The following is a 17,697-nucleotide window of genomic DNA, read 5'->3' on the forward strand; positions in this document are numbered from 1 at the left end:
AAATGGTAAACAAAATGACCTGCTTTATGAAGAAGATATGTTATACAAAAAATGTGATCAAAATATGAAATCTCTTGAATGAACACTATCTGTAACAATTCAGGCAGTGATGCCTACTTTTTCTATGTAAATGAATCTACTTAGGATAAAGATTAAAGAAGGTTTAGATAATTAAGTAAAGTTTAACTAAATATTAAAAATGTTTAATAAAACCTATGATTATTAAAGTATATGTAAAATGATGTGCTCTTGGCGTATATTTTTTATTCTAATAGTGAAGTAACAGTTTATTGTTTTTGTTTAGTCCTTAAGTTGTGTCCGACTCTTTAACAACCCCATAGACTGTAGCCCACCAGGCTTCTCTGCCCATGGGATTTCCCAGGCAAGAATACTGGAGTGGGTTGCTATTTCCTTCTCCAGGGGAACTTCCCAACACAGGGATCAAATCTGCGTCTCCTGCATTGGCAGGTGGATACTTTACCACTGAACGACCTGAGAAAACCTCATGGACATTGCTCCATTGCATTTTGATATGTTTGTTTCTGCGGTTAAACTAGAGATTAACTTGATTTTACTCCTTCATAACTTGTTTCTGCTCAACTACTTGAATAATATATCCTTTGTCCTTGATTAATAAATTCAGCAAGACATCTTATTGTCAGTAAACTCACATAAGTTTTTCTTAGAATGTAATGTTTTTAAACTATAGATTTTTCTTCCTTCATTTCTGGAAAAAATACTTTTAAATAAATTTGAAATCTTTTTTGGCTTGGTTCTATTTCTCAATCATAGATGATCCATATTTTGGTTGACTTTGTCAGGTCTGTTTTTATCTAATTAATGTAATCTATGTCATTTTATCTTTGCTTCTAAATATTTTATTCTCAGTGTGGCTATCTCTTCTTTGTGAGCCATCCAATCTTTAGCTCTCTGTCCTGTACACTGGTTTTTCCAAATGATTTATCACTTCTGTTATGGTGCTATTTTGGTCCATTTGTTTACCTACATATGTTATTTTAGTGTATTTGCATTCTCGTTACATCAAATTTCTTTAAATGTTCTTTCCTAGCCCCAAACATTTTCAACATGTCTTCTTCTGCTCATGTTTTCTTCAGAGCAGGATCCCTACTGTATTAGTTACATATTTTTCTGAAGCAGAGTGTCTCCAAATTTAGCAGTTTAAAACCGCAGACATTTATTACCTCCTGTTTTCTGTGGATCAGGTATCTGGAATTGGCCTGGTTGGGTGGCTCTGGCTCAGGGTTTCTCTTGAGGTTGCAGTGAAGCGGTGTCACCGGGTTGCCATCATCTCGAGGCTCAGAGAGGCTGAAAGGTCTACTTTCCATCTCACATTCACATGGTTGTTGGCAGACCTCAATACATATTTTTCAGATGATTTCCTTTTCTTCATTAGGCATACACAAGCAGGCACAAATGCACATCTTCCCCATCCTCCCGCATTAACAGTTAGGCCAGTGTTTTATACATCCTGCCAAATCTCTTTTGCCGTTTCACTACATTTCCTCTAAAATTTTGATCTTGAAATCTAACAGATATGCCCTCCTGTCTATAAACTGTGTTCCCACAATTTGGCTGTATAGCAAACTCTTCTAATGATTGATAGCATCAGTTTTTTCTCATTTTTGTTCAGTCCAACAACCATTTGGTGATAGTGGTAGTCAGAATTAAATATAGAATAACAATTCTATTCAGTACTTGCTCTGATTTTTTTTTAAAAAGTGTTGTTTTTTTAAATTATTATAGAATAAGTACATTCTCATTTAAGAGGAGAAGGAAATGGCAACCCACTCCAGTATTCTTGCCTGGAGAATCCCATGGACAGAGGAACCTGGTGGATTACAGTCCATGGGGTCACAGAGAGTCAGACATAGCTGAGTGACTAACACTTTCACATTTAAGAATTAAAACATAGAGAAGTATACAATGTATACAGTTTAACTTCTCTCTGCTTCTTCTATTCTCTTTCTTATTTTGAGGAGTAACCACTATTTACAGTTGCTTACAAATCAATCTAGGCCTTGTTCAATGTAATACAATCATAGAGGTGTATATTTAATATGAGGTATACTCAATAGCTAAAATCCTATGTATGCAACTTGGATTTTACACACAAAAATACATCAGGCCATTCTTCTAGGCTAGTTCATATTGAAGATTATACATATTCATTTTATAGATGCTCCATGATTTATTTGGGCTTCCCTTGTGACTCAGCTGGTAAAGAATCCACCTGGGTTTGATCCCTGGGTTAGGAAAATCCCCTGGAGAAGAGAAAGGCTATGCACTCCAGTTCTGGCCTGGAGAATTCCATGGACTATATAGTCCATGATGTCACAAAGAGTTGGACATGACTGAGTGACTTTCATGTCATAATTTATTTTACTTTTCTCTTACTGATAGACATTTAACTTTTATCCATTTCTTTGCTTTTTAAATAATATGGCAAGGAATCTCTCTATATGTTACTTCATAGTTGTGTGTGTGCTACTATATGATTGATTCCTAAAAGTAGACATGCTCAAACATTCCTTAGTATCTGAGGCTTGAAATCATGATGATTTCTCCAGATTGGAATCTCTGACGGAATCTCTATGGGCAAGTGTAGCTTCTCTGTATATTGATAGAGAATCATGGCGTCTTAATATCTGAAATCGGCTGGTTTGTTGTTGTTTGGTCACTCAGCTGTGTCCAGCTCTCTGCAACCCCATGGACTACAGCACACAGGCTTCCCAGTCCTTCACCATCTGCCAGAGTTTGCTCAAACTCATGTCCGTTGAGTCCACGATGCCAACCATGAGATCCAATGATCTCATCCTCTGCCATCCCCTTCTCTTCCTGCCTTTAGTCTTTCTCAGCATCAGGGTCTTTTCCGATGAGTCACCTCTTCCCATCAGGTGGCCAAAGTATTGGAGCGTCAGCGTCAGCCTCAGTCTAATTAGCTGATGAGCTTGAATTCTTCCTAGCCTAACATGTCACACCCTGATTGTTGTTTCTCACATATTCAGGCAGCCCTGAGTGGTATCGTCAAGGAACAGCCAGGAGGTCAGCTTATTAGAATGAACCAAGAAAAGGGGATAGTAGAGGATTAGTTCAGAGATGGGGTATTGTGGGCCATTTTAAGGACTCTGAAAGGTCTTCTCGCCATTATTAAATATCTAAAGAGCAGTCGACACTCACTGTCTCTCCCCACTACACTGTCGCTTTCCATTACTCCATGGGGACCTCCAGCAAAATTATTCTGCTGCATCATCACTTGCCAAGGCAGTGGCCCTCTTCTCCTCATTTGCCCACTCTGGCTCACACTGTCGACTGTATATAATTTAGTGTAAATAGAAATACCTTTGATAATTGTAAAGTGTATACTTATTCATCACTGCCATCAGCACAGAACCTCATTCGCCTTTTCTTTTCCCAATTATTCTCCTGCTTTATGTGCTGTTTCCTTTTACTTTTAGCTTTTGTGCCAGATTATTGCCTTTCTTCAGTGTGTAAACTAATGTTTCATACTTGGTTCTCCACTTAGGTGACCATTGAGAAGTTTCACAAGTACATTCCCTGCTCTAAATGAGCTAATAGGAAATCCTGTTCTTGATTAGCTCTGAAAAACTTAAGAGCAATGTGCATGGCTTTTAAAAATACTAAGCTTATGGAAGTAGATTGCTTAAGGCATTTAAATATTTGATAAAGGACATTTTATTTTATACAACTACCAATTAATATTAGTTAGCATTTTTGATTGAAATGACTTATTTTCTTGAGCAGGTTAATTGTGTTCAGTTCAGTTCAGTCCAGTCGCTCAGTCATGTCCGACTCTTTGCAACCCCATGAACCTCAGCGTGCCAGGCCTCCCTGTCCATCACTAACTCCTGGAGCTTACCCAAACTCATGTCCATTGAGTCGATGATGCCATCCAACCATCTTATCCTCTGTTGTCCACTTCTCCTCCTGCCCTCAATCTTTCCCAGCATCAGGGTCTTTTCAGATGAGTCAGTTCTTCACATCAGGTGGCCAAAGTATTGGAGTTTCAGGTTCAACATCAGTCCTTCCAATGAACACCTAGGACTGATTTCCTTTAGGATGGACTGGCTGGATCTTCTTGTAGTCCAAGGGACCCTCAAAAGTCTTCTTCAACACCACGGTTAAAATCATCAATTTTTTGGTGCTCAGCTTTCTTTATAGTTCAACTCTCACAACCCTATATGACTACTGGAAAAACCATAGTTTGACTAGACAGACCTTTGTTGACAAAGTAATGTCTCTGCTTTTTAATATGCTATTTAGGTTGGTCATAACTTTCCTTCCAAGGAATAAGTGTCTTTTACTTTCATGGCTGCAGTCACCATCTGCAGTGATTTTGGAGCCCCAAAATAGTTTGACACTCTTTCCACTATTTCCCCATCTATTGCCCATGAAGTGATGGGACCAGATGCCATGATCTTCATTTTCTGAATGTTGAGCTTTAAGCCAACTTTTGCACTCTCCTCTTTCACTTTCATCAAGGGGCTTTTTAGTTCCTCTTCACTTTCTGGCATAAGGGTGGTGTCATCTGCATATCTGAGGTTATTGATATTTCTCCCGGCAATCTTGATTCCAGCTTGTGCTCTTCCAGCCCAGCATTTCTCATGATGTACTCTATATAAAAGTTAAATAAACAGGGTGAAAATACACAGCCTTGACATATGCCTTTTGCTATTTGGAACCAGTCTGTTGTTCCATGTCCAGGTCTAACTGTTGCTCCCTGACCTACATATAGGTTTCTCAAGAGGCAGGTCAGGTGGTCTGGTATTCCCATCTCTTTCAGAATTTTCCAGTTTATTGTGATCCACACAGTCAAAGGCTTTGGCATAGTCAATAAAGCAGAAATAGATGTTTTTCTGGAACTCTCTTGCCTTTTCCATGATCCAGCGGACGCTGGAAATTTGACCTCTGGTTCCTCTGCCTTTTCTAAAACCAGCTTGAACATCGGGAAGTTCATGGTTCACGTATTGGTGAAGCCTGGCTTGGCGAATTCTGAGCATTACTTTACTAGTGTGTGAGATGAGTGCAATTGTGTGGTAGTTTGAGCATTCTTTGGCATTGCCTTTCTTTGGGATTGGAATGAAAACTGACCTTTTCCAGTCCTGTGGCCACTGCTGAGTTTTCCAAATTTGCTGGCATATCGAGTGCAGCACTTTCACAGCATCATCTTTCAGAATTTGAAATAGCTCCACTGGAATTCCATTACCTCCACTAGCTTTGTTCGTAGTGATGCTTCCTAAGGCCCACCTGACTTCACATTCCAGGATGTCTGGCTCTAGTTGAGTGATCACATCATCGTGATTATCTGGTTCATGAAGATCTTTTTTGTACAGTTCTTCTGTATATTATCACCACCTCTTCTTAATATTTTCTGCTTCTGTTAGTAGATATGATTACAAGGAATTCTAAACTGAAGTATTTTCTGGTTCATCAGATTTTAAATTTGCTCGGTCATGTCCAGCTCTTTGCAACCAGCCCATGGAATTCTTCTAGGCCAGAATACTGGAGTGGGTAGCCGTTCCCTTCTCCAGGGGATCTTCCCAACCCAGGTATTGAACCCAGGTCTCCCACATTGCAGTCAGATTCTTTACCAGCTGAGCCACAAGGGAAGCCCAAGAATACTGGACTGGATAGCCTGTCCCTTCTCCAGCAGATCTTCCCATCCCAGGAATTGAATCAGGGTCTGCTGCATTGCAGGCAGATTCTTTACCAACTGAGCTATGAGGGAAGCCCATATTGAAGCTAATATATATTTATTATTGTATGTTATATATTATTTCTAATACCTTGGAGTTGATAACATATAGTTCGTTCATTTTAGTCAAATATCTTATAGGGCAGAATAATTCAGTCCTTGATAACATCAGATAATAATTTTCTCTTGGTCATAATTGCTATTTTATATTACAGGAAAATACCATTACATTAATTCTAAATAAGAATTTTAAAAAGTACAAAAATGTCTGAATTAAAATTTGAGTCTTTCTTTTGTTCCTTTGTGTCTTCTATGCCTTTTCCTGCTTCTCTTAGGAAAAATTGCAAAATTTTTCATTATGTGAAAATTTACATTTTAGCATAAAATTTTTTATGAGAAATAATCATCCATAACATTAAGTTGTTTATTTTACTCCAACTATTAGATATACTATAATTAAAAAAATATTCTTAATACATATCTTTGTGAAGTATTTTTACAATACACTCAGAATTCAAGTTATTATACTATCTGAATTTTTAAAAAATGATACAGAGAATTAAGTTTTCTCATGAAATCTTGGTAATATTACTGGATTCCTCCTTTTATTTATCCACTGTGGATATAAACAAACCATCTGCCCTTTCTGTAAATCACAGTATATAATAAAAGGAATAAATCTTGGATTAAATGCTTTAAATTCCTTCAGGAAAAATTAATTACATATATTCCCAATTTTAATTTGTATTCATAATTATGTTTCTTTTAAGATGATCTTTTAATTTATTATCATATAACATTTTTGGTAGAAAAACAATTTCATCATTTATTTGAAAAAGTTATTTTTTGCGGGCTTGACAAAAAATCAGAATGAGGTTCAGTTCCGTAATGTCTAGTTCAATGACTCCCATCTGCACGATACTCACAGAAGACATTCTGCTTACTAGTACTTAACCCAAACCTTAAATGATATTTCCAGTTTCTGGAAATGCCTATTTTATATAACATAGTAGTAGCTACAGAGAACTGTAGCTATATAGTCAAATGTTCACTCTAAATAATTTTTTAAAATATTTTTAATATCTTCCATGAAATTTTTACAGACTTCCTTGGCATCTCTTTCCAGTGATGACTTTCTGTTTTTTTGACTTATTTAAACAACCTTCTCAGTTTTTTTCTTTATAGTCACTGAGCTATAGTCTAATCTAAGTCTCCTCTGATATTTTTTAGATGGAAATCATTGATTTTAAGTTTATTTGTGTAAAAAGAAGGCCACTGTCACAATCTTATAATACTACAAAAATATACTAATATTTTATTGATATTAATAAGTTATACCTACTTCATTAGTGAATCTAAGGTAGATATTTCAATGGTATGAAAATTACATTCTATTAATATATAACCAACTTAACCAAATATTCAAAAGTCAATGACTCTGAAACTGAATTTGAAACTGTTATTTTTTCAATGATTACACCCCCTCTCTTGTTATATTTTCATTTGAAATACAACGTTCAATGCCCAATATATGACTTCTAGTATTTTGTTCTATTTTAAAGTGGTATATAATTGTCGTTCAAAAATATGTCTCCGGTATAAGTTCAAATAATAATATATTTTACGCTTACACATATTTTTTCCTCAGGAAATTGAGCTAAGTCTTGTAATTAGGGATATTCAGAAATAAAAAGATGCATTTATTTAGAAGAAAATTGAAACTCTAGAGTTTGGAAGAATGTATGATAAAGTGATCCTGGAAATTTTTTCTTCCAGGTGGCTTAGAATCATTGAAAAATCTTCAGCAACTGATCGTGGACCATAATCAGTTAATTAGTACAACAGGTCTTTGTGATACACCTACCCTTATATACCTGGATTGTTCACATAATCACCTTACTGAAGTTGAGGGCATTGAAAACTGTGGATTGCTCCAAATACTGAAGTTACAGGGAAATTATCTAAGTCAGGTAATTGATTTGAATTAATTTGATTAACACAAAATTTTTCTTTTGCTGCAAATATCAACCACACATTTTAAAAGCAGTTTGTTTAATTTTTATTCTTTTTGCTTATCAACTGAATTTCACTTCCAGTTTAAACTATTATATACTTTTCACTATTTAAAAGCTGTTCAACATTATTGCAATATCTATAAACAAATAAATTCAACATTAGTTTTTTATAATACTAAAATATAGATCATAACTTTTCAGTATGATTCAGTGTATAAGTGGGACCAAATTTATCTGCAGTTGTATTTAAGATTTGTTATGAGGCCTTTTAATTAAAAATATGCTAATTATGAAAATAATTATTGGAAATTTATTTATAATAACACTCTCAAATATTATACTTTGATTTATGACATGCTGTTTATCCGAATATATCTGTTAGTTTTGGTAGGCTTTATATTTTTAAATTTGGTTAACTGACAAAAATGTTTTGCTTAATATAAGCTAATAACTCAACTTTAAATATAGCTTCCATTCTTGGGGAATCACGTTCTTCTCAGAGAATTGCACTTGGATGATAACAGCATTTCAACTGTGGAAACATTTTCTTCATACTGGCTGCCTTTACTGCAAATCCTGACTATCTCTCAAAACAGGTACAAGTATAATTTGCTTTATTAAGCTTAAAGGCAGTGAATCATTAATGTAAATGTATGATCTTCATAATAAGTAGAAAAGCTGTTAGGTTTTTCCAATAATTCAAGGAATGTACATTACTTGGTGCATAAATTATAAATCTAATTTCATATATTGACATATCCTCAAATTTTAGTAGGATTTTAATTGTCACTGATCTTACTCATTTTGTTCCTTCTCAAAAATGTACTTATGGAAATTTCTCAGGGCAGATTTGTTTATATTTGTAAAGATACCCTCCTTGGAAAACATAGGAGGTAGTTAATTTAATTCAGGAGGATGTCTCATTCTCTCAAATGGTACTTATTAAGTCCTGGAAGAACGATTTTTAATCTGCTCTCAACTTGCATGTCTTTTTGAAACTGTTAAGACAGATTTAAATTTGATTTCCCTAAGGATATAAAGTAACACTTAAAAAAATACCTTAATATTAAATCGAGATGGGTACCTGCCACAGAAGATCCATTTGAAACCACCAAACATCTGGATCTTTGCAGAGAATAGCTGTCTAAAACTGAAACTGAAACAAGAGTACAAGATGTATATGCCTCCCTCTGTTTAATATTTCATTGAGGCCTATTAACTCTAATATGATTAATTTGGTCATCAAAGGCACAAGAAGTAAGGGAAAGGAGCTATCTTTTACAAGAAGTTGTTTCTTAGAGTGGTATAATTCTTGCAAAACAAGTGAACAAAGACAACTCATTGTTTTATATATATATATATATCCCCTCCCAAACATAAGTTTCTTTCAATTTCTGTCACAATAGTGCTCATCCCTTGAGTCCTAAATGATTTGACTTCTACCCATTAAACTATTCCACAATTTGACATGTCAAAAACTGAATTTGTATTTTAAAATTCCTTCTAGTTGTTCTAATCATATCTAAAATATGAAAGTTGATTTGCCTGTAAAAAGATATTTATTTCTGAACAGCACTGTCAGATAATACTATTTAAGTAGTTACACCATCACAAACTTATCAGATCTTTTCACCGTATTTTTCAGGTTAGAAATACAATTTCTGTAGAAATACTCAGTTTATGCTTTGGACAGATGCAGTAAAGCACATATCTAACATTTTATAGAACTAGATTTCATGCCCAATTGATGAGCGTAATAATCTTAAAGAATTTAGAAAATATTTAAAACACCAACATTTTTGAGAAATAATTCCATTATTTCTTTGGACAATTTAAGTCATCAAAGGAATATTCTGCTTTTAAAAATTAAAGTTCACACCAGCTAATAGACTTTTGCCCTATCAATATAATGTGTCTTCTTTCTCATATCAATTATAGATGACCAGGAATTTTATAAAATGAACTATTTAAAACATTTTAGAGTTGATAACAATAACTGGGATACTTAAACCAAATAATCCTTATTTATAATTTTGTTTGCAGCAATTAGCCTCATAACACTTGGCTATTCAGGTGGTGTTTGCTATATTGGGTGATACAAGACTGAGTAGCATATGTCCTTACCTGCAAAATCTTTTAGAAATAAAAGAACAATCTGGTGCACTTAGCTATATAAAAAAGTGGTAAAATTATATAATATATATTATTTTGCATTTTTAAACAATATCACTTATATTTGAAGGGTTTTTTTGTGTGTGAGTTTCTGAAAGCTTTTTGCTAAATAACCTACCATTTTGAGAAGATAAGTGAATAAGTCCTTAGGGCACCAGGGAAATGTGATTGATAGAAATAAACATGTGAATTAGTTAAATTATCTCCTAAAATCAGTGAAAAAATAATCTTCATACTAGGTATTTTTCACCAGAAGCTAATACTATTAACTGCAGAAATTATCCATATTATGTTAAGCTTTTACCATGTGTGTTGACTTATTTGAACTACTTTAGGTTTGGTAAAACTCAGGATCAATAGATCTGGCTGGGTTTGAATTCTGAATTAACGACTTACCTGTCAGTTGACACTGAGCAAATCTTTTTTCACTACCTGATTCTCAGTTTTTTCACATATAAAATGTGTGGTAATACCTACCTTACCTGTTTTACAGGATTTTGTGATTATTCAAAACAATATTGTATGTCAGTACGTGTTGCAAACCTGAGGAGAATTTTATAAATGTGATATTTGGATTTGTGGTTGGCATGTCTTTTAAAATGTACATATTTTTCTTTTAATTTTTGATAAATATTTTCATCACAAGGAAGAAATTATGTACCCATATGCTCTTTTCCAGCAAATCAAATACATATAAAGAATGATGCTTACTGCTTATTGTTTGAAATATTTGTTTCATCCTGACTTCTGTTTTAAATTTTCATTAGGACATGTGACTGTTTTAAGTTTTTCTCAGCGGAGTTCTAACTGGAAGACTCTCCAGCTTCATAAGTCTTTCCTCTTCCAGTGAGACTCTAAGTAGGAGCAGAAAGGGGAAACTATTACCCATTGGCTGCTCATTGTACAAATCTTTTGCTTTTTGTCGTCTTTGAAATTTATATCTTTTTTATGCCCAGGGCTAATGTGACAAGGTCAAATGGTATTAGGTTTTCACTAATGTCCTTTGTCTTTCTGGTTTGAATTTTCTTGGAAAAAAATATACACAGAATGTCAGTAAGAGGAAAGTTATAGAGGTTAAAAAAAATGATTCTACTATTAGGTTTCTGCCATCCTAATGAATAGTCATAAAGGTGAATGAATAGCCAGTTTTCTTGACTAAAATTTCCAAAAAAAAAAAAAAAGAATATGATGCTAAAAGCATGGTTCTCTGAAAAGATAAAATTCTGATATTATGAAAAATATGTAGTTAAACCAAATATTTCTTTACCTGAAGAAATGCTTTATTTTTGCAAAGAAAATTTTATTTTCAATTTTAAAACTTTATTGGTTATTTTTAGTTGATGTCTCTTATAACCTATATGTTACCAAATGTTGCCACATATAACTTATTGGTTAAAAACATGAGATATTCCGACAAAAGAGAAAAACTCAGTATCTATTAATCTTTCAAAATCCTTTTAGCATAAGGGCAAAGATTTAGTATTAGAAATATACTAAAGGTAAAAAAAAAGTAAGAATTTTCTTTTAATAAATGCATTTATTAGTATTGTATTTTCACTTGAAGAACTTAAATTTCCTACTTGTAATAATGATCTAGAATGCCTGAGTAGGAAATGTCAAAATTAGGACTCAAATCCATTGATTATGTATTGAAAAAGTTTTACATTTCTTTCTTTTTTAGAATACATGTGATGTTTCAGTAAAGTTTGCTATTAAGGAATGTATAGGTAGATAATGAACCATATATACAAATGTAATGACCAATATTTGATCACTTTTTCTTTTATTACCTTGGCTATTTTCCCCTGGAATTAGTGTTGCTCAGGTAGTATAAATACTAATATTGTACTTAGGATTGAGTATAATCAGAGAGATCTTCCAGTCTCCTTACTTAGTCTATTTTAGCATCAGTACCATCTTCTGTTTCTCTTCTAATGTAGAACAGGATAATACAAGAGGAGTTAAGCTCAGCACAAGGGTTGGCTTTGTGACATGAGGCTTCCAGTCACAATATTATCCTGCAAACTTCTGATCTTAGAATAATAGTACTTTTTTTTTTTTTTTTTTTTTGCTGTTGTTGTTGTTTTTGCCCTGGCAAGATGTTGGTAGGAATAAAGATGTAAAAACCTCTGCCAGGGCAACTGGAGGGACATTATAAACACCAAGAAAGTAAAAGTGGAAGTTAATACATACTTTTTTTCTGTTTTGTACCAGAAATACTCCTTTAGTAAAAGCTTATTCTGAACATGCATGAATCTTCAGCATTTATAGAGGGTATTAATTCAGAAGACTTTTTTATTTGTGATGAAAATATATTTTATACAAAGAAATTTTCATCTTTTCTAAAGATTTAGATGAACTAACTTAATTTTTAATGCCAAGTAGCTAGGGTAATGTGATGCTGTATAACAAAGAAAGTATAATCTTGTCTTAGTTTGAAATGCAAATCAAACTAAAATTAATTTTCCCTTCATAGATTTTTGTTACTAATACTGTGAATATTTTCAATATCATTTATGTTCCTTGTTTGAATGTGAGGTATTGACAGTTGTATCTTAAATAATGATAGAAACTTTTAAAAGCCAGAGAAAATTTACTGTTATTAGAATTTGAACATTCTTATATTAATAAGTATGAATTTTAAATATTAGTATATGTTTGATAAATTTAAGTATTTTATCAATAGAAAACATTTTCTATTATTGTGTTCCTTAAATGCATATTTCCAATTTAAAAACAACCCCAGTGTAACTTCTATATTTACAGGACTTATAATACTTTGAATCTAGTAAATGAAACTTTTTAAAATTAAAAACAAAGTTATTAACTCTAATTAAAGTTATATTGTTAATAAGTAAAAATAAATAATCTTATGTTTTTGACTCTGAATGGTTTGTTATATGTTTGAGCCAGAAAAAATACAAAGAAATTATGAATTCTTCATAAATTTAGCTAGCCATATACAAAAACAAAACAATAGAAAGCCCATTTATCCTTATTTTAATACCAAACACACATTAAGCTTCCTGATATTTATTATTGATATTAGCAATTCCATGATCATTTCTCTTTATAAATAAATATAAATATATATTTGTATATATTATTGTAAATATAGAATAAATATGTAGCATCTTATAACTACTGTATTTTTTAAAAGTACTTTTAGTTAATGTTACATTATTGTATTTTATTGTGAAAATGCAACTGTCATGTATTTCATCCAGAGTTATAATTTATAACATTGTTATTGTATTAAATAAATATATTATTGTATACTTACATCAATAATATTAAGAACACTCCAATTTAAATTTTCTTTAAATTCTATTTTGGTTTTCAGCCTGACAAAAATCGTACCACTTTTTCATTTTGTTTCTTTGGAAAAACTGGATGTCAGCAACAATTGTCTTTCTGGTAAGTTTATAAAAATACATAGTTGTTTCTCAAATAATATACTTTTGGGTTTCTGTTCTAAATATGGTAGGAAATGTTCTGGGTAGATGTATATAACATACCTATACAAAATGGTGTAGAGGAGGAAAATTTTCTCTTTTTTCAAACTGGGCCTGAGAATTAAACTGATGTAAGTCAGATAAATAGAAGAAAAAAAATACAAGTTTTAATTTTTTTTTTTTACATGTACGTGAGAGTTCTCACAATAAAATTAAGACCCCAAGAAGCAGTTAAGGTTGAACTTACGTAGTGAGTTGGACAAAGAGTAGTAAATCGTGAAAGTGAGAAGAAGCCGAGGAGCTTGGGCAATAAGGTAGTTAATTGGATTGAAAAGTGACTAGGAAATAAAGGCTAGTTTAACAAGCTTGTTTGCGTACATATCTCTTGGCTTTAGCTTCCCATCCTTAAGATAAGAATGTCTCTTTGCTTCTGTTATAGGAAAATATCTTTCACATGGGAATTTAATTTCTTGCTTTTAAGAAAAAGAAGGAAGATTAGAGGGTTCTTAAATTTGCTCCTTTTTTTAAGTGCGTTTAACTTAAAATAGTCAAAATGCCAGAATGGCTTATTATGGTGCCAGGTATTCTAAACTCCTTTGAATGTGTGGTGAAATAATTTAATTAAAATTTTCTTTATACTTTTAAACTCATATTACGTCCATATCTTCCTGGTAAACCTTGGAAAATGTGAGAATTATATTCTTATTTAAAATTCATATATCCTATACCTATGAAAAAAAATTAGTCTAATGAAGATAAGTAAACACATTTGTCTAACTTGTTGTCACCTAACCATTACAGAGGAGACATCCATCAAAAAGTTTATTCAAGAATGATGTATTGATTTGGTTAAACAATCTCTCACCCTCAAACTTCCGATCCCCAATTTTAGTCAGTCCCCTTGAAGAGATAATCACAGTTTTAAATTTGTCACCATAGGTTAAATCTGACTTTCCTACATCTTTATATTAATGGAATCAAATAGTATGTTCTTTGTTGACTCTAGATTTTGGTTGGCATTCTTGGGATATTCCACCATATCAGTTGTTCAGTTGTTTATATCAGCAATATTTTTTGTTTGTTTTTTTGTTTGTGTTTTCTGATGTGTGGTCCATTGCATGAATACATCACAGTTTGTCCATTTTCCTGTTGATTAATATTTTGTTTGCTGTTTGGGGTCAGTTCAGTTCAGTTGCTTAGTGGTGCTCTACTCTGCAACCCCATGGACTGCAGCACTCCAGACTTCCCTGTCCATCACCAACTCCCGAGGTTTGCTCAAACTCGTGAACATCCGGTCAGTGATGCCTTCCAACCATCTCATCTTCTGTTGCCACTTTTCCTCCTACCTTCACGCTTTCCCCGCACTGGGGCTTTTCTAAAGAGTCACATCTTTGCATCAGTTACAAAGTACTGTAACTTCAACTTCAGCATTAGTCCTTCCAATGAATACTCAGGACTGATTTCTGTTAGGATGGACCGGTTGGATCTCTCTGCAGTCCAAGGGCCTCTCAAGAGTCCTCTCCAACACCACAGTTCAAAAGCATCAATTCTTTGTCACTCAGCTTTCTTTATAGTCCAACTCTCACATCCATACTTGACCACTGGAAAAACCATACCTTTGACTAGACGGACCTTTGATGGCAAAGTAATGTCTCTGCTTTTTAATATGTTGTCTAGGTTGGTCATATTTTTCTTCCAAGGAGCAAATGTCTTTTAATTTCATGGCTGCAGTCACCATCTGCAGTGATTTTAGAACCCAAGAAAATAAAGTCTGTCACTGTTTTCCCATCTGTTTGCCATGAAGTGGTGGGACTGGATGCCATGATTTTCGTTTTTTTGATTGTTGAGTTTTAAGGCAGCCTTTTCACTCTCCTCTTTCACTTTCATCAAGAGGCTCTTTAGTTCCTCTTTGCTTTCTGCAGGTGGTATCATCTGCATATCTGAGGTTATTGACATTTCTTCCAGTAGTCTTGATTCCAACTTGTGCTTCATCCAGCCCTGTTTTCGCATAATGTGTTCTGCATGTAAGTAAAATAAGCAGGGTGAAAATATACAGCCTTGATGTACTCCTTTCCCAAGTTGGGAAAGGAGTACATCACGTCCAGTTCTAACTGTTGCTTCTTGACCTGCATATGGGTTCCTCAGGAGGCAGGTAAGGTGGTCTGGTATTCCTATCCCTTTAATAATTTTCCAGAGTTTGTTGTGATCCACACAGTCGAAGGCTTTGACATAGTCAGTGAAGTGGAAGTAGATGTTTTCTGGAACTCTTGCTTTTTTGATGATTCAGTGGATGTTGGTAATTTGATCTCTGGTTCCTCTGCCTTTTCTAGATCCAGCTTAAACATCTGGAAGTTTTTGGTTCATGTACTATTGAAGCCTAACTTGGAGAATTTTGAGTGTGTGAGATGAGTGCAACTGTGAAGTAGTTTGAGCATTTCTTTTCTTTGGGATTGGAATAAAAACTGACCTTTTCCAGTCCTGTGGCCACTGCTGGGTATTCCAGATTTGCTGGCGTATTGAATGCAGCACTTTCACATCATCATCTTTTAGGATTTGAAATAGCTCAGCTGGAATTCCATCACCTCCACTAGCTTTGTTCATGGTGATGCTTCCTATGGTCCACTTGACTTCACACTCCAGGATGTCTGGCTCTAGGTGGATGATCACATACCACCTGGTTATCTCAGTCATTAAGACTTTTTTTTGTATAGTTCTTCAGTGAATTTTTGCCACTTCTTCTTAATCTCTTCTGCTTCTGTTAGGTCCATACCATTTCTTTCATTTATTGTGCCCATCTTTGCTTGAAATGTTCCCTTGTTATCTCTAATTTTCTTGAAGAGATCTCTAGTCTTTTCCATTCTATTGTTTTCCTCTGTTTCTTTGCTTGATCACTGAGAAAGGCTTTCTTATCTGTCCTTGCTAGTCTTTGGAACTCTGTGTTCAGATGGATATATCTTTTCTTTGCTCCTTTATCTTTAGCTTCTCTTCTTTTCTTACCTATTTGTAAGGCCTCCTCAGTATACCATTTTGCCTTTTTGCTTTTCTTTTTCTTGGGGATGGTTTTGATCACTGACTCCTGTGCAATGTCATGAACTTCTGTCCAAAGTTCTTCAGGCACTCTATCATATCTAATCCCTTGAATCTATTGTATAGTATAGTAGTAAGAGACTTGATTTAGGTCATACCTGAATGGTCTAGTAGTTTTCCCTACTTTCTTAAGTCTTAAGTTTGCAATAAGGAGTTCATGATCTGAGCCATATCAGTTCCTGGTCTTGTTTTTGCTGATATAGAGCTTCTCTATCTTTAGCTGCAAGGAATATGATCAATCCGATTTCAGTATTGACCATCTATTTGGGGCACTCTGATTATAAAGTTCCTATGGAAATTCATGTACAAATACTTTTGTAACATAAGTTTTCAGTTTTCTTGGATATATGTTTAAGGATGTAATTACTGGATAATAGAGTAGCTGCATGAAAGTCAAAGTGAAAAGTATTAGTCACTCAGTCATGTCCAACTCTTTGTGGCCTCATGGACTGTAGCCCTCCAGGCTCCTCTGTCCATGGAATTCTCCAGGCAAGAATAGTAGAAGTGAAGTGAAGTCGCTCAGTCGTGTCTGACTCTTTTCGACCCTGTGGACTGTAGCCCATCAGGCTCCTGCATCCATGGAATTTTCCAGGCAAGAGTCTTGGAGTGGGTTGCCATTCCCTTCTCCAGGGAATCTACCCAACCCAAGGATTGAACCTGGGTCTGCTGCATTGCAGGCAGTTTCTTTACCATCTGAACCACCAGGGAAGACCCTGTTAGTGCATGTTTAACTTTATAAGAAACTAGTAAAACTGTTTTACCAAATAGTTGTACATTTCACTTGCCCACATTAGAGTTCCAATCACTGCATTCTACAGGGTTCTGGTATATCATTGTGTTTTCTCGTTATTGTTTTAGTTTGCACTTCCCTGATGGATAATGATATTGAGCATCTTTGCAAACATTTTTTGATGATTTCTGTATATTTTTTGTGTCTTTTCAAATATCTTACCATTTAAAAAATTTGGCTATTTGCTGTTATTGGTTTGAATAAATTCTTTATGTATTCTGGATGAAATTCTTTGCCAGACATATGTTTTGTGGGTGTTCTGTCCCAGTCTTTCTTTTACCTATTAATTTTGTTAAGTGTATCTTTAGATAAGCAGAAATTTAAATTTTGTTTTTTTTTTTTAATTTTTAATAATTTTTGCTCTCTGTGTCCTTTGTAATCTTTTTCTACATCCAGAATGAGATAATTTTCTATGCTTTTTAACTTTCTTATAAAGGTCTTGTA

General features: G+C 33.9%; 1 protein-coding gene across 1 annotated transcript in view; it reads left to right on the forward strand.

Moving 5' to 3' along the window:
* Window positions 1-17,697, forward strand: part of LRRIQ1 (leucine rich repeats and IQ motif containing 1) — a 211,204-nt gene that overhangs the window by 61,623 nt on the left and 131,884 nt on the right. Inside the window, exons 11-13 of the mRNA XM_005679778.2 lie at window positions 7,511-7,704; window positions 8,218-8,345; window positions 13,265-13,338. Of these exons, the coding sequence (XP_005679835.2) occupies window positions 7,511-7,704; window positions 8,218-8,345; window positions 13,265-13,338 (396 nt within the window). The remainder of the gene's footprint in view (window positions 1-7,510; window positions 7,705-8,217; window positions 8,346-13,264; window positions 13,339-17,697) is intronic.

This window comes from Capra hircus, chromosome 5, assembly GCF_001704415.2.
Source record: "Capra hircus breed San Clemente chromosome 5, ASM170441v1, whole genome shotgun sequence".
In the NCBI taxonomy this organism is placed as follows: domain Eukaryota; kingdom Metazoa; phylum Chordata; class Mammalia; order Artiodactyla; family Bovidae; genus Capra; species Capra hircus.